The sequence below is a fragment of the Panthera pardus genome, unplaced genomic scaffold (genome assembly GCF_024362965.1).
Source record: "Panthera pardus isolate Hobbes unplaced genomic scaffold, ASM2436296v1 HiC_scaffold_25, whole genome shotgun sequence".
Lineage (NCBI taxonomy): Eukaryota > Metazoa > Chordata > Mammalia > Carnivora > Felidae > Panthera > Panthera pardus.
This window is the reverse complement of record NW_026526821.1, coordinates 14854655-14872138: the sequence shown is the minus strand read 5'-3', so window position 1 is coordinate 14872138 and position 17484 is coordinate 14854655. Positions and strand designations below refer to the sequence as shown.

General features: G+C 57.3%; 1 protein-coding gene across 1 annotated transcript in view; it reads right to left on the bottom strand.

Moving 5' to 3' along the window:
* CDH22 (cadherin 22) overlaps nucleotides 1-17484 on the bottom strand; it is a 122088-nt gene that overhangs the window by 10198 nt on the left and 94406 nt on the right. The window contains exons 8-10 of the mRNA XM_053890201.1: nucleotides 11695-11831; nucleotides 856-977; nucleotides 621-738 (exon numbers count right to left, since the gene is read on the bottom strand). Of these exons, the coding sequence (XP_053746176.1) occupies nucleotides 621-738; nucleotides 856-977; nucleotides 11695-11831 (377 nt within the window). The remainder of the gene's footprint in view (nucleotides 1-620; nucleotides 739-855; nucleotides 978-11694; nucleotides 11832-17484) is intronic.

Sequence of the window (17484 nt, the reverse complement as noted above, 5' to 3'; positions counted from 1 at the left end):
AGAGAGGGAGCAGATCTGAAGCGGGCTCCATGGTGACAGCAGAGCCCATCGTGGGGCTAGAACTCACGAACGACTAGGTCACGACCGGAGCCCAAGTCGGATGCTTAACCGACTGAGCCACCCCGGCCCCCCGGCCCCTCTCCTCTTAGAGTCTCCGTTTTAACACAGGGGGCAAAATAGGAGGAGGGGTAAGAAAACCACCTCCCACTCTCCAGGACGGCCGTGAGGAGGCAAAGAGAAACATGAGTGGGACACAGAGCTTTTTAAACTGAAGGGTGGGAGTGTGTGCACGTGGGCTATTTCAATCTTCACTCAGACCCGGGGCTCTTTCCATCCAGGACTCTGGCCAACCCACTCCTCATCTGTTCCTTTTCTGTATCTTTCCATTCTCTTCTCTTGGGGTGCCCCCTCTCCACTCTGCCAACTCACCCCCAGCTTGTGCTCCAGGGTTTGGCCAGTGGGCTGGCTAACAGCTCCAGCCTGGCCCAGATTTTCTGGGTGATGTTGGACCCGACGCTGGTCCTGTGCGTGCCCCAGCCTCTCCCCCTGTAATATGGGAGGGGGAGGCTAGGCCCCTCCCTCCACGCCTCCTAGGATTTGGTGGTTCAGAGGTGACTCACCTTGGATGTCAAGCAGGGAGAAGTGAGGGTTGCTGGGTGCTTCGGGCACCAGGCGGAAATAGAAGCGATGCCCGCCCTGAGGCTCGTCTCTGTCCACCACGCTGATGGTCTGGATAAGCTGAAGGGTGAGGACAGGGCAGGGAGCTGAGGCGAGGCTGAGCCCACTCTGGACCTGGATAGAGGGTGTCCCGGCCAGTCCTGGCAACAGGCCCCCGGCCCCAGCCCCTCAGTGTACCTGTCCTGGCTTGGCATCCTCGCACACCGCTGCCTCGTAGGGGGTGGCCAGCTCTGGGGGATTGTCGTTCACATCCAGGATTCGGATCCTTAGGGATGCCCGGGAGAGCTGGGCATGATTGTCTGCAGCGAGATCACAGGAGCAGGGTGAGAGGCATCCAGTGCGAGATCTAGACAAGCCCCCATCTGCTGCTAGGACCAGACTAGGCAGTGGGGTCATGCTGAGAGATCTGTGGGTTGATCAAGCAGGCAGGAGGATCAGGACTGAGGACGTCTGGCATGAGTGTGTCACCAGCACTGTTGCCGTCACCATCCATCACCACCCACTAGGTCATCGGTGTAATCATCACTGTCACAGTCACTGTCACTGTCACCGTCACCACCATTGCCTTTGGCATTGGCACCCCTGGTATCATATCATGTATCATGGCAACCTCCGCCACCATAACCCCCAGTGCCGCCCCATCACCGTCGTCAACACCATCGCTGTCACCCATTACCAGCGCCATTGTTACTGCCGTTACTCCCACCGTAAAGACCCATATCACCGTCATATCACCACCCCTACTCCCACCCCCGGCAAAACTGTCACCGCCGTTGCCATCAGCCAACATCCTACGTTCAACATCCCATCACCATCAAGCGCACAGAATGCGCCTGGAGTATCCACATCCATTATTTCAGGTACCCTGGCGGAAATCCTGGGCTTTGGTTCAATGTCGATCCCCGCTTGGCAGAAGAGAAACTAAAGCACGAGAAACATGAAAGAAATGGGCCACCGGCACCTGGACTCCCAAACCTCTGCCCTTTCGAGAGCTGATCCTGAAAGGGCAAGACAAGGCCACTGGGTGTGAGTCTTGGCCGGGGCCCTCAGCAAAACCATGACCTCCCCACGCTTCTACCTGTGATGTCTTTGAGGTCAAGGTCCCTGTTGTATTAATCCCTGGGCCCCCGGCATTGTGGGATGCGGCCCGGAGTAGGTTCTAATACATCTGTTGGACGAATGAATGAAGTCTGGGAGGACTTTCACGGAAAGAGGCTTGAATTCCTGGCGTGGCTCTGTCTTTGACCCAGTGTCTGATCTTGGGTAAGACCTTTCCCTCCCCGACATCACTTTCCACATGTGGACAATGAACGGAGAGCATAGTGATTCAGAGCAAGGTCTTCAAGACAAGGTGTTCCGATCTCAACTCCGCCACTTAGTAGCTGTGTGATTTGTGGCAGGTCGCTCGACCTCTCTGTGCCTCCACTTTCTCACCAGCAAAAAGGGGCTCCTAGTAATGGGTTGGTTAAGAGGACAGATTGAGTTAGTATCTGCAAAGCACTTAAAAGTGCGTATGTAACACATAGCAAGTGCTATATGAGGGTTTGTTAAATAAACAGACATCCTTCAAGGGTCCTTTCAGCAACGACATCAAGTGATTCAAGGATACCTCGTCCCAGCCTGTCCTCTCTGAGCAGCACCCTGCGTGTTGGCTTTTTCTGCCCCTTGCCCCTCAAACCTCTTGGGTGCTCGTTGGAGCCCTGCTCTCAGCTCTCTTAGTCATGAGTTCGTTACTGACAAGCTTTACCAGCCAGCGACCTCGAGGACTAGGAGAGGAAGCCACCCCTTTCAAGCAGTGACCTGATGGCTGGGTCTCTGGCCGGGAGCTATTTTGGGGGGGAGCCTGGGAGCTGCCAGGCAGCCAGGAACCCCATGAGTTCTGGCGGGGAGTGAGGTTGATCAGCTGCCTCTTTTCACTGAACTCAGGGGCCACCGCACACAAAGAGAAATGGGATTGGGAGGCAGTTGCAGCCATCTCCCGGGGGTCAGGGAAAGGAGGGGGGCGAGGCCTTAATTAACTCAGACCCCGACCCCTCTCTGGAGCTCCCCGTAGCCAGGGGCACCTTATCTTCTCAGCTCACCCAGACCTGCTGCTTCAGTGATTAGAGGGGGCTTTTCTGGGGGCGGGAGATTGGAGTCGTGACTGGGAATGCCCGGCAAGCCGTTATTTTTAAGAGCGTGCTGCCGGAGAACTTAAACAGACAGAAGGTGGGTGCATTTGGGAGGAGAGGAGGTGGGGAGGGTGAGGCCCGCTGCCAGGACCAGGCACCTCTCTCCCCGCTGAGGCAGAGGGAAGGGGTGATGGAGCCTATGCGCCATGCAGAAGGGGGACCCCAGAGCGGGGCGAGCTTCTCCGCGGCAGACCCGCTGTGGAGTGTGGGGGTGGGGTGGGGGGGGCTGGGTCCACTGCTGGCGAGACCCGCATTGTTGCACCATTCCTTTGGGATCTGCTGGGCCTCTTCTGGCTCTCCCCCCCCCCTTTTTTTCCCCCATCTCTAGCTTTATTGAGACAGAATTGACATATGGCCTTGTGTAAGTTTAAGATGTGACGATTTGAGACACGTGTATCTCGTGAAACGTGTCCCATAACCAGGTTAGTTAACCCATCCCTCACCTCACATAATTACCTTTTTGTTGTTGTCCTACCTTAAAATGTCACAGGTCACCACTTGGGGAAGGCCTGAACCCTTTGGCATAGCTGAGGGTCCGGGATCTCAGAGGCGGGGCAGCTGAGTGAGCGGGGAAGGGGGTGCCTCTAGGTTGCCAAATTTGCCACCTGCAGAGCTTATCCCGGGGCCCCCTGAGTTTGGGGCTGGCCTGGCACCCCCAGAGCTTGTGGGCCAGCCCTCCGTCGGTCTCCGGTGCCCATGACATCACGGCGGCCTCCAGCCTGGCTGCACATTTAGAATCGCCTGGGAAAGCCTTGAGAAAGCACTTATGCCCAAGGCTTAAGGTTTTTTAACAGCTCCAGGAGTCTAATGTGTGCCAAGGGTTGCCAGCCACGGCCCCGGGTGACTGGCGGGTGGGGGGAGTCCCACCTGACGTCTTACTTCTGGTGGGCTTCCTCCAAACCCCTCCTGATCAACATCGTTTGTGATAATTGCTAATAATGAATTCGTAATGTTACCCATGTAAATGTTTCTGGGAAAAAAACAAAGACTCCATCAGTTAATGGACCTTCACCGCTGTGCGGGACGTTCCAGTTTATAACAAACTTTCGTATCTGTGACCTCATTTGACCTCAAAACAACCTGTAAAAGAGGTCTGGCTAAACCCATTTTGTAGAGGAGAAAACTGAGGGCCAGGACTTTGCCCAGAGCCCCAGGCGAGTCCGTGCAGAGCTGGGTTGGGACCTGGGTCTCCTGCCTCTCAGGCCAGTGCTTGGTCTAGACACAAGGCCGGCAGACTCTCCTGCAGCCTGGATGTGTGGCCCTCCGGCGACAGCTACTGCTCGGACCCAGGCCCAAGCCGACCTTCCCCAACACCCAGCAGCAGGTGCCCTGGGTGCCCCATGGGCCTCAACCCCCCTCTTGGCATCTATGTTCAGCTGACTGACATGCAAATTAGTTTAATTATTTCTTCTTCTAAAATAAATTATATTTTGCAGTAAGCTGCAATATGTTGTGTCAGGCAAAATTGCATTCAATATTTTTAAACTAATTGATGCAGCCTTGAGGAAGGCTGATTGACAGCCCGGAGCTGAGCAGGCCTGCAGCCTTAACAGATTCCTAAATGAAAATTAAACGTGCTTCGGCCTGGTGCTTCCTCTCCGAGCTAGCTCACTAAGAATCCGAGAAGGTGGCAGGTGAAGCCCTGGGGGCCTGCGCGGCCGAGGAGGCTGGACAGTTCAGTGGGTGCCTCAGGAAGAGACTGGACTCGGGGCAGGAGAACTGCTGTACCACGTGGGCAGGTCTCCTTCCTTCTCTGGGCCTCAGAGCCCCTGACGTATAATGGACAGGGGATTGGACTGAGCGGTTTGGAGCTGAGACTTCTGGGTTTTGCTGACAATTATGAATTGAGTGCCTCCTTTGCGCCAAGGACTTAACGGTGAACGAGACCAACACGGTCTGTCAGTCTGGTGGCGGGGATAGACATCACTCCAGACTCCGATAAGAGCTAAGAGAGAAAGGTTCGGGAGCGGGGTGGGTGCAGGGACGTTTTCCCTGAAGTAAGTGACCTTTGGGCTGAGATCCAGCGAGGAAGTAATCAGGTGAGGGGGATGGGAGGGAAAGGGAACGGCATCTCCCCGAGGGGAAGGGCGGGCTGCAGATAACGAGGTCCTGGATCCCCTCCAAGGAAGACCCCAGCCCCTGGCAGGTACTTACCTGGTATCTGAACCAAACTGGGCTTGGAGGGCTGGGGGCCACTGGGAAGGGAAGAGGAGCTGGGAGCTGGCCTGGTAACTGTTAGGGGCACCCCTAGGAACGTGAGCTTGCCCGGAAAGACATCAGCAAACACCTACGGAGCATGCGCTGTGGGCCAGGGTCTGTGCTGCCCCATTTCATCCTGTCAACCGTTGTGGGAGGTAGAGACTAGCATTATTGGCGTTTTACTGATGAGGAACCCATTCAGAGAGGTCTCCTAGGGAAAAACCGATCAATCTGGGATCGAACCTGGGTCTGGCTCCAAAGGGGGAGCCTCCAGTCACCAGGCGGTACTGCCTTTCTTGCCATCTTTAGCTGTCAGAGTCCTACTCGCCTCAAAGTCCTGAACGAATGTCTCTGCCTCCTCCTGGAAGCTCTCCCTGACTGCCTCAGTCCTGGGCCATCAGAATATACACCCAAGTCCTACATGCTCGCAGGCCGCACGCAATCTTGCCGCCATAATCTCCCTGGCTTTGTCCCTCACCCACCCCTCTTTGGCTCTGCCCCAACTTCGATCCCTCAGTTCTTTGCCCAGATGCCTTTTCAGAGAGACCTCTCCCGATGACCGTATTTAAATACGCCCCTTGCCACCCCACCAGACACTCCCTTCCCTGCTTTCTCTCCATAACGCTTACCCAGCACCCCCTCTGTTTTGCCTTACTCGAACTTGTTCATCACCGATCTCCCGCACCGGAAAGTAAGCAGAATTTCTGTTTTGTTTACCGTGATGTGCATGGCACATAGTAGGTGCTTAGTAAAGATTGTCGAAGGAATGGATTTCACTGTCTATGGCATCCCTGACTATGCTGGGATGCTGGGGAGGCCACAGGGAGAGACCAAGCCCTCTTCGGATGGACGGACCCTGTGGGGGCTGCACCCCCTCCAAGGTCTCTCCGTCTGGGAACCAGTACAGCCCGTGTGACCCTGTTCCTGCCTCTCTCTTTGGACTAAGGTTTTCTCATCAGTAAAACAAATAGGAGCTGCACTCTGAAGTTCTTGGCTGCCACAGAGAGAGTGAGAAGTCAGGGCGAGGAGGGAGGGACTGGCGGGGAGAGGGTGGGGGAGGGGCGGGGGAGGGGAGGGAGAGACGTTGGGGGGCAGCTCAAAGGCACCTCCTTCCCACTCACTTGCGGTGGGGGGTGGGCAGCAGAGCCGGACCCTCTTCTCCAGTCCCCCCCCCTCCAGCCCCTCCCTCTCCCGAGAGAATTAAATTGCATCCAAACACCAGGCTCTGATTAGAGCTGGCCAGCTGGGCAGGAAGATTTATCATCCCAATTACCCGCTGGCCAAGACAAGCGTGCAGACCGGTGAGGGGGCTGGGTGAGCAAGTGGGGGCGCTCCAGGGGAGGGGAGTCAGGGCTGTCGAAAGCGGAGTCCTTACACCCCTGCCCTGTCCCAACTCCCCTGTAGTGGGACCACCAGGTTTAGGCACCCTTCCCCGTCTCTCTCGTCTCTCTCGGGACTTTGAGATCTCTTTGGCTTCCTCCTCTGGAGGCTTTGACTTTGTTGGGGGGAGGGATGTGTAGTCCTTCAAAGGGTGAGGGGGGACTTCGGGGTGAAACAGGAACCCTGGAATGGGCTGGGTGGGAGAGAGTTTTCCTTCCTAGGGCTGAACGGGTCCTGGAGACTCCACGGACATCACGAACCCTTTATTCCAGGCGTCATCTGTTAGGTACTCAGATGGCACAGGATTCTGGGAGGCACCCATGGCGCGAGGAACCCAGGCCTGGTTTACATACCTCTGGTGACGGGGAGTTCAGTGCCTTTCAAAGCAGCCCCTTCCATGCAGGGTTGTGCCAAGCCTCTCGCCCAGACTCTGCTCCCCTGGCGCCTCTTCCTGACCGTCCTAGCCCTGCCCTCACACCCCCGGTTCGTGTCTAAGCCTGAGTCTTCACAACGGCCTCCCCTCTGTTTTCCTGCTCCAGGCCAGCCCCCTCCTGTTCAGCCATGAGCCCAAGCGAACGTTGGGACCGCTCATCTGACCATATCAGTCTTCTGCTCAAAGACCTGCATTGGTTCCCCATTGTCTCCAGGAGATGTCTGGCTCCGCACAGGACATCCAAGGCCCTTCCTGTAGAGGACCAGTGAGTTTCTGCATGCTCGCCTCATCGGCCTGCTGCAGCCGGCCCCCAGCCCCGGCCCCTGGCCACACTCCGTCTCCCTGTTCTCAGAATGGCCAGTGGACTGCCCAGCTTCTAGGTCTTTCTGCCTGGAGCCTCCAAACCCTCTTTCCTCAGCCCTTTAGACCCAACTCACATGTGCCCTCTTCTAGGAAAGGCTTTTTGCCTTCTTCCCCTCCGGGTGGGCAAGTCCCTTCGTGTTCCTCCTGAGTGCCCACTGTCCCCTTACTTCCACTTTGTGTTCTAGCTGACTGTTGGCGTGTCTAGCCCCTGCCCCACCCCCACCTCCGTGAGCTCGGAAGGCAGTGGCCAAGCCTTGTTTACCACCAGGTCCCAGCACCCAGCCCAGGATGGGTGGTGGCCAGAGGCCCTCAGAAAACACTGGCCCAGGGTAGACGTGGGGGAGGGGCGTGTCCTTGTGGCACCGTCTCACTCCTCTGCAAGCCCTCACCCCCATCCCTGCTCCTTCCTCCAGCCTCCTCAGATCCCCCTTCTGTTGTCCTCCTAAGGAGCACTGGACTGGGAGTCATAAGGCCTTACTGGTGGACTTGAATAAGTTGCTTCCCTTCCTTGGGTTCAGTCTCCCCAGCTATGAAGCGGGGGCGGGTGGCGACTGCAGTCCATCATCTCTGACATTCCTTCTGCCCTCCGATTCTTTCTCTGGCTACAAATAGCACGTACTGTGCGTTGGGAACCGTGCTAGGCACTTTGCATGCACAGATTAAAATGTACACGACATGTTCGACATGATGTCTGGCATACCGTTAAGCGTCAAATAAGTGGAAGCGGCTATTATCGTAAAGCCATCGTAAAGTTATGTTTGCAGCCATCTAACAACAGTGCCACTTTACAGATGAGAAAACTAAGGCAATGAGCGGGGGGGACTGACCTGTCCAAACTCACCCAGCAACTGGCACAGAGTTCTTGCCTGCCACGCCCCCTGCTTTCCTAACTGGGCGGGTCAGCCCATTCATCCGTCCATTTGGTAAATATTTACACACGCCTACTAAGTGCCAGCCCTGCATGAACGGGGCAGATGCAGATGAGACCCTGCCCTCATGGAGGGTACCGCTTCCTGGGGAAAAGAGATTAGCTGCACACGTAAATGCAGATGTAAATCATAACGCGAGCTCCGTGGTGTGACGGAAAAACCAGGGTGCTGTAAGACGTACTCGGCCTGGGGTGACCCAGATGGGGAAGCTTCTTGCTAATCTGGTTAACTCTTTGCTGTTCCTGGCAGCTAGTGACCACCCCCTCCAGACCAGCGTAGGGCCAGACGATGCTGGGGGAGGGGGCCGGATGCAGCCCCTGGCACCCCCATCCCTGGCACTGGCTTTCCAAGTCCACACCCCCGTCTCTTTGAAGACTGTCCCTTTACAACTGCCCTTTCCACCGAAGGATTCAGACACAAATTGTACTTTAAATTCAATATTGGTCATTAATATTTCATGATTACAAAACGTTAAAGATAATGTCAGTGGAAGCAGCGTCTGCATGGGCAGAATGGATGACTCAGAAGTTCGGGGAGAGGGGAGCCGGCATACTAAGTGGCTTGGGAGTCTTTGAGGTAATCCAGTATGACAGTGGCAGTGGCTCCTGACCGAGTGCAACGTTCTCCAAGGGGGCTCACCAAGCTCCGCCACTGTGTATAAATATTTCCCCTCCGATTCTTGTCGCCTCGTGTTTGTTACGCCCGAGCAAGTGGGGCCACTGTGACCCTGCCAGCATCCTCGGTTTCTGAGCAAGTCGAATGGATGCTTCCGCAGGGGGGCATGGGCGGGCAGACCCACTGGCATTGCACTTGGCTGGCTGCTGGGAGGCAGGAGGGCTGGGGTGGAGCCCTGGCGCCGCACGGATTTGCTCTGTGACCATGGTGCCATCGCTGTTCCTCCCTGAGCCTTTATTTCCTCATCTGTAAAGTGGGGATAATCATTTTGCCCTTGTCTCACACCCATGGTGAGAAGCTGGAGTGGGTGGGTTATTTGTGACACTCTCGGACGTGTGCCTGGCACCAAAGAAACGCGACTCGAGGGGCATCTGGGGGCGAGCCGGGCTTTGGGGTCAGACAGGCTGGGGCTGGGAATGTGGACGAACGACCTCACCTCCCATCCACACGTTGGGGATAAGGGCAGAGCCGACACCTCTCAGGTGGGAACATTCAGCGAAGGCAACACTGTAAAATGCCTTGCGCCGGGTTGGTGCTTAAGTCAAGTGCACAGAGTCAGGATCAATACATACCACTAATCGAGCACTTATTAAGTACTAGGCTAAGTTCTTTCCATGCGTGATCCTACCGAATCTTCCCCCCAGCTCTGTGAAGTGGGAGCCATTCATTTTCCCATTGATTAATACCTGGTGAAGGTTGGGCAGGGGTTGTTGATTGCAGCTCAGAGGGGGAGGATGTCTAGCCCAGTAATCAGTCTTCTCCCTTCCGAGCCTCATCTACCCCATGCTCAGCTGCTAGGGACGGGTGGGTGGGGGAGAGGGGTGGGGCTGGCTGCAGAGAGTACCAGGAAAAGGGAGCCCACGTGGCAATGGCGTAGAGGGAACCAGGCAGGCTTGCTGCCCTTCCTTGGGCCGGTTTCCTCTCTGGGCCTCCATCTTCCCGTCGGTAAAATGGGTGCTGATAGGTTACGGATCCTGATTCAATAAAAGTCCCCCCTAGAAAGCATCTAGCCCAGAACGTGTATTAGGTTAACGTTGTAAAATGTTTGTGGGAGGGGCCCCTCCACACTCTCCTGTGCGACGGCAGCGTTACCGACTTTGTGTGCCACTCTAGCTGCTTTCTGAAAAGAGACCCACTGGCTTCACCCAAGAGTGGGGTATCAGGCAGTGTGACAGGCTAGCGGGGGACACGTGTTTGTGGGCAGGGAGAGGAGGCATCTCGGCCCAGCAGCCAGGCCAGTCCCCCCAGCCGCCCAGGGAGCAGGTTCAGGGAGGTAAGGGGGGGGAGCTCTCCTCCCCCCTAGTCCAGCCGCCACTTCCTCTCCAGCCACCTTTCTTATCTCCCTTTCATGCGGCGGAGGAGTGGATTCAAAGGCTCCGGAGCAGCAGGCACGGAGGTTTGAGCCAGCTTTGTATTTTCTTTTAAACTGAAGTTGAAAGAGACCAAGGGAACTTCAGCCGAGGGACTTCCTTGGCCCACGGGCCAGTGGGGCCCGCAAAGTGGGAGGGGGCCAGCAGGCGGAGGAGGAGGAAGGCTGGCAGGGGGGCTCACACGGCCCGGAGGGGCTTGGGGCCGAAGTGTGCAGAGGCAAGCCTGAATGTCGCCCACCCACCCGAGGCTCAGAGGCTCAGAGTCTCTCTGCTGTGTCAGGGCTGCTTACAGACAGCTCTGCTGGCTCCTGTAGCCTGAGAGCTGATGGGGGGCGGGGAGGGGGGAGGCTTGGGGCTTGGGGACCAGGGCCCGGCAGCAGCATCGCTCGAGGCCTGCCAGTGCACTCTCCCCTCTCCTGGGGCTCTGTCAACCCCTGCGCTCTTAGCTCCTCACTTCCATGGCCTTACTTATCTGGACCCCATGCACAGACACCCCCCCTTTTCCCTCCCAGCCCACACTCCTGCCCGGTTGCCCACGCACACACGCCCTCTTCCAGAAACCCAGGCCAAGCACCTCAGAGTAGTCCTGGACCCCTCTCCATCTCTTACCTCCACGTCGGTCATTCTGTGGTGCCATTTTCAGCCTGTCTCCCAAAGCTGATCACAGCTCGCACCCTCCGTGGCTGATCGCCCTGGCCCAGGCCACTATCACATTTAACTTCCAGTTGAGCCCCTGCTTTCCCCCTCAGCCCTCAGTCTATTCTCGAGCAGCCACCAGAGGTATCCCGTCAGGCAATGACCCCTCCTTGGCTCAAATGGCGACACCATCCCGTGATTCCCACCTCATTTAGAGTCGAGTCCAAAGACCTTACAATGGCTGATCACTCTGCCCCTCACCAACCATGCTGGTTTCCTCGCTGTTCCTCCAACGTGCTGGGCCAACTACTACCTCAGGGCCTTTGCACTGGCTGTTCTCTGTCCTTAGAACACTCTTCCCTTAGACATGGGACTGACTCCTTAACTTCAGTGAGGTCTCTGTTGAGATGTCTCCTTCTCAGAGAGGCCTTCTTCTAAGAGCACCAACACCCTCTTCTTCCCAGTCCCTTTCCCTGGCCTTCCTTCCCGGTTTCTTACTAGCCCTTCACACATCTGACATATGCACACCCTTCCCATCAGTTTGCTGACAGTCTAGCGCTCCCCCACAAAGACAGGAGCTTTTCTGTCTTGTTCAGGGCTGTATCCCCAGCCTCTAAAACAGGGCTTCGTATGTAATGGGTGCTCAATAAATGCTCAAAGAAGGAAGCCAGCTTCAAGACCGGCTCTTCGCCTTTCAGCTTGGGATCCTTCCCAGGTCTTCGCTCCTGCCCATCAGCTTTTGCCTCCTGCAACTCAGCCATCAGCGCTGGGTTTCTTTCTCTTTGCCCCGCCTCAGCCCCGCCCCTCACTCTGCCCTCGTCCCTCCCCCACCCCACATCCGCCCCGCCCCCCCGGCTCACCAGCCTCCATGGCCAGCACCGTGATGTTGTGCCAGCCCGCGGTCTCGCGGTCCAGCCCCTTGCCCGTCACGATGGCGCCCGTGTCCGCATCGATATCAAAGATCTGATCCAAATCCGAGTCACGGTCAATGGCGTACCTGAGGGAGGCAGGGAGGGGCTGATTGGAGGTGTCCTGGCATCAGGTGGAGCCCATGCCCATGTCCCCTCCAACCCACCCTAAAAGAGGGACCACCTGCCAGGGAGACCCCGGGAGCAAAGACACTCTTTCCAACAGAGGAGCGGTGGAAAGGGATCTGGGTTTGGATCTCTGTTGCACCGGTACCTGCTGTGTGACCGCGGGCACCCTCAACCTTTCTGAGCCTCAGTTTCCTCAGCTGGGTAATGGGGCTAATAATTTGCACCCCACAGCTGTGAGGGCTGGAAGCGGGCAAAGCCCCTGGCACAGCGCTATAGCACCCACTGCGCGGGGGCGGGGCAGGCAGTCCGGGCGGGGAGGGAACAGAGGTGCAAAGAATCCTTCCGAGAATGGCGGGCAGGGATTGTTCAGAGAGTGGCAAACGGTGCCAAACGCGCAGAACGGGGAAGCAGGCAGAGCGTGGCCCCGGCCCCCCCCCCCCCCCCCCCCGGGCGCAGAATTCAGGGCTTGGACGTGTCCCGGGGGGGAGGGGAATTCGGAGCTGGAAAGAGGGGGTCGGCGTGGAGGCCCCAGCCCAGGGACCCGGGCTGAGCGAGTGCGGTGGCGAGGGGTCTGGGCGGCGGTGAGGGTGGGGGTGGGGGTGGGGGTGGGGGGGTGGGGTGGCCGGCGGCCCCTCCCCGCCTGCGCAGCACGCGCGAGCTAATCTGCGGCTTTTCAGTTGCCGCGTGAAAAAGCCCTTTGTTCCGCCTTCTTCCCGGGCCTTTGTGCGGCGGCTCCAGGCCTGAAAGGCCCGTGTCCAACACATGTCTCGGGCGGCGGCCCAGAGAGGCCCCGCCAGCTCCGGCCGCCGCTTCCCGGCGCTGATAACGCGGGCGGGGGGCGCCGCCGGGCCGTGCGGCCCACAAAGGCCTCGAATGCCAAGCAAGGGCGCATTGTGCGACGAGGACAAAGAAGCTCGGCAGGGCGGGGCTCAGCCTGAGCCGCCAGGCCCCTCCCACAGGGCGGAGAGGGGCCCTTTCCCCATCTCCCAGAAGGGAAACTGAGGCCCAGGAAGGTGAGGACACGAGAAACGCCCCCTGCTGGAGGCACAAAGTCCCGAGGTGAGCCTTCAGTGGGGCTTAGCTGCATTACCACACTTTCGGGGGCCTCCGTTTCTGCATCTGTTAAATGGGAATGATGACACCCAGTGGAACTGACGGGTCTGAGACAGAGCTGGGTTTGAATCCTGGCCTACTTCCTCTACCGGTGTGACCTTGGACAAGCCACTGACCTCCTTGGCCTCTGTTTATCTGGAAAAGCGGGTGATTTATACTCACCTCACACCGGTGTGGGTTAGAGGAGCTAATTCATGGGACTCGGCATAGGTGACAGCCCTTATTCTTTGCATAGTTACTAGGATGGGGGCAAAGGCAGCGAAGGCAAACTGTGTGACCAACTATAAAAGGCTATGCCTGTGGGGATAGTGGGCATTACAGCCAGGCTCCCCAGCCCCCACTAACTCTCCTTCCTGTCCCTCAGCTGCTAAACCCACATCCTCCTTGCCCCTGACCAACCTGGGCCCTCCTGACCCGGGTGAAAGTGACCTAAGATGACACTTCCTTCCACTAGACAGCACTTAATAGTTTGTAGCCTGCTTTTCCTGCAGCCAGCTCTCTGTGCGTTCCTTTATGCCCAGACATTGAGTGCCTCCTCTGTGCTACGTCCCGGGGATAAAAGGGCAAAACGAGATAGATGAGGTGACCACCTAGCATCCTGTGATGCTGATGGGATCTCCCCCGTCTTACAGAGGAAGACGCTGGGGCTCAGAGAGGAAACTTGCCAAGCTTAGGACTGCCACGTACGGTTGTGCAGGCTGTGTCCTGCACAAAGGTACCAGGCTGAAGGGGTGAAGCGGAGTGAAAGTCTAACCAGTCAGTGTTCAGCTTGCCAAGCCACGTGTCCTAGCTGAGGGAGTATCTTCTCGGAGAGGGATTTTTTTCCTTATTTATGCAAAGATGCCATGTGGGCTAGTGATGACCCTGCCTAAAATTGCACAGGGACTGTCACAGAATTGGAATTTGTACCCAAACTGGGGACTCTATACCCAGAGTTCTTTTTAGCTCGTTGAACCACCCAAAACTACAAAGCACGGTGCCTCAGGTCCCCTCTGCCCCCAGCCTGGCCCTGACAGATGTTGGGGTCCAGAGGAGGAAGAACCAACCTCTGAGTGTCAGCTCGGCTGAAAGGAACCTCCTCTTGGTTTTACCGGTGGGAGAACAGAGTCCAGGAGAAGGCCAAGGCCTGCACAGCCTGGGGCTCCTGATCACTGGGGGGAGCCGGGTGTGAGAGCTTGTGGAAGGATGCCTACCACCTTCTTGCTTCTCCCCTTCCTGCTCAGACCTCCCTCCTGTTCTCTCTCCTCCCAGCTTCTCTCTTTTGTTCCCTCCTGGAGGGGAAGGGGGCGGCTGGAATCTAAGTGGAGGCAGCTGTTCCCAAGGCCGTGGGGCGGGCCGCAGGGACCTGCCATTAACCAGCAAAAGACTTGGGGCTGCAGGTCAGCGTGGCTGGCTGAGCCCAGGTGGTTTTGTTCCAGCTCAAGAAGCCAGCCAGTGAGTGGGAGGGAGGGGTGGAGGGGCGCGGCAGGAGGCAGGGAGCACGACCTGGCAAACATGGGGGCGGGGGGGGGGGGGGGGGGGGGGCGGGAGAGGGGAGGCTTGTGGACCTCACGTGTAGGTGCATGAGTTGTGCGGCTGGTCTGTGTTGTGGGTGGAAACCGTGTGTGTGTGTGTGTGTGTGTGTGTGTGTGTGTGAGAGAGAGAGAGAGAGAGAGAGAGAGAGAGAGAGAGAGAGAGAGATACTGCTGTGCTGTTGGAAAAGGAAACGCTCGAGAGAGGCAGCCGCTTAGCCCTGGGTGTGGGTCCAACTCTACGATGCCCCTGACAAGTCACTTCCATCTTTGAACCTTAATTTTGAGCAAAATGGAAATGATAATCCTACCTTGCGAGTTGCTGGGAGGATTAAATGCCTAGCTGGGGGATAAGGTGCCTAGCTGAGCTCTAGGAAAATTACTCGGTGAGAGGGAACTATTGTTATTCTAATTATTATTCAGAACCGTCTGGTAAGGGGTATGCAGGAGCCCCTCCCACCCAGAATGTGGTCCGTGTGCTCTGGGTTGGGGGGGGGGAGTTGTGGGAGGCACCCTGTATGGACGGCCCAGAGTATTGCCAGCGGGCTGAGAAGGGCAGGAGGCAGCTGTGAGTCTGGAAGGTCCTGCTCCTGGTTCAGTCCGCCAGGGCCTGGAGGGCAGGAAGGGGAAGCAGCACAGGTGTGGGTGGAGAAGTGCAGCGAGAGTGTGGGTAGGTGTCAGCTAGTGTGTGTGTGCGTGCGTGTGCATGCTTGTGCACGCGTGCAGGGGAGGCTCCGGGATGGAGGTCTGGAGTGCCGATCTGGAGCCCAGCGGCCTACGTTTGAAATCTAGCTGTGTGGCCTTGGGTAAATCACTTAATCTCTCTGTTCTTCAGTTTCCTCCTCTTAAGAATGGAGATACTGTCAATACCTGCCTTACTGCTGACCCCGCGGCGGCGAGGATTAGACAAGCGACTAGCGGCGCAACACTCGTGAGAGCACTGGGCACCTGCCGCGTGCCCGGTGGGTCAGCTCTGATGCTTTTTGCCAGGCCTGCGGGCGGGCTTTACACGCGTGAGCTCCTCAGATCTTCCCGGGTACTCTTATCACCCCCATGTCGCAGATGAGGAAACTGGGCTCTCAGAAGCCGGATGCCTTACCCTGGGGTCGAAAGGGCTGCTTAATGGCAGAGCCAGGTTCCCAGCCCACACGGGTCCAGGGCCTCAGGTCTTAAGAACACGCCCCTCAGGGCCAGCCGGGTACACCTGCGGGCACTCCCACACACTCTAACAGCCCCAAATGCCACTGTTGTCAAGGTTAAGGGTGGGAGGAGTGGGGAGGGTACTGCTTCCTGGCCCTGGGTGTGCGTGTGGCTTTTCTCCACGTAACTGTCTGCATAGACAGCGCACACAGGCACGATAAACAGGCTGAGGCTCCCGCGTGTATGGCCTGCCCAGCGCTCCCCTGTGGGCTCGGTAGGAGGCTACTGGAGGGAGAATCTCTTCAGATGCAAAAGGGGCTCCCCCACCCGCCAGCAGGGAGTCCCCTCTGCCCCCTCCACCCTGTCTGTGACTCTTTCTCTCCTACCGGCCCACACCCCACCACCCCCAGCCCCGGCTTAAGACACCCACTTAAAGCCCAAACATGATGCCTGGGAATTCGTATGTGGTTACTACTGGCTGCGGAATGAAGGGTAGAAACGGGTGGCCAGGCCACGAAGAAAAATAGTAATGTCCATTTCCTGAGGGCCTACTATGTGCCAAACAAGCCTCCCTCCAACCCTGGGAGCGCCAAGCACAGAACCTAGTAGGACACAGGAGACATTTAATACCTATTTTTTTTTTTTTTTTTTGAGTAAAAGCATGAGGCAGGTACTATCGTGATGCCCATTTTAGAGATGGGAAAACTGGGGCTCGCTGTGGGTCCATGATTTTCCCACGGTTCTATAACTGAGCTGGGATTCCGAGCCAGGCCCTCTTTGATTCCAGAGCCTACGTACTTTCTGCCGCACCCCACTGTGGAGAGCTGGGAGGAAATGAGATATTTGCTCCCTCTGGTCCGGTGTGGGCTTGGCTGTTTTCAGTGTTCAAGGGAGACCTGGCGGGCTGTAGGGCTATGCTGGGCTGATCAAGGGCCTCTCTGCCCCTCAGAGAGGAGCCCATCCGAGCACCGTCCTTCCTCCCTCCAAAGCTTCCAAGGCTTCCCATCGCCTAAGCAGAGTCCCACTGCTTCGCCTGACGTTCAGGGTCCTTCCCAGCCTGTCCCAAGTGCCCCTCTGTCCTCATCGCCGCACACCCTGACACGAGCTCGTCCAGCTAATCATCCTGCGGCTGGACTTAACCTCCTGGCTCCATGGCTCTGTTCCTATCGCCCGGCGCTCCCCGTCACCCCAACTTGGAGCGGCCTCTCCCTGGTCTAACCTCGCCTCTTCAGCCTTGCTCTGGGGCCGTCTGGGGAAGCCTGGGCTCACTCCCCTCCGTGGCGCGCACCGATTACTTGCCCTTCCGTGGAGTTCTGTACTCCCCCAGCCCCTGCCCCAGGCCAAGACCACCGGGACTTAGATCTGTCACTAGATGCCTTCACGTGGGGGCCTAGCCCTCCTGTCGGCCCGTGTCTGATTCGCCTCTGTGCCTTCCGCACCGGGGAGGACACCTAACCACACAGAGAGTTAGAAGCAGGGGTGGAAACGAACCGGAGGCTGGACTCAAGAAGCTGACAATAATGAGTGAAACCATTCCTTCCTCTTTCAAGCGGAATGACACTGGGAGAGTCACTTCTCCTCTCTGTGCTTCAGCTCCCTCTGTAAAACGAGTATGATTCCTCCTGAGGGGGAAATGCCACAATGCGAGGCACCGTCCCCTCTTCCCAGTGCAGAACTCAGAAGGACATCACTCTGTGTATCTGCACCTCTGCATCCCCCAGGTGTCTAATGTGGTAAGCAAAATCTCCCAGGACACCACTTAATGTCTTCATCTCTAGGAACATACCAAGCCGCCCCTGCCTCAGGACCTTTGCACTCGCTGTTCCCTCCACCTGAACCTGACTGCTCT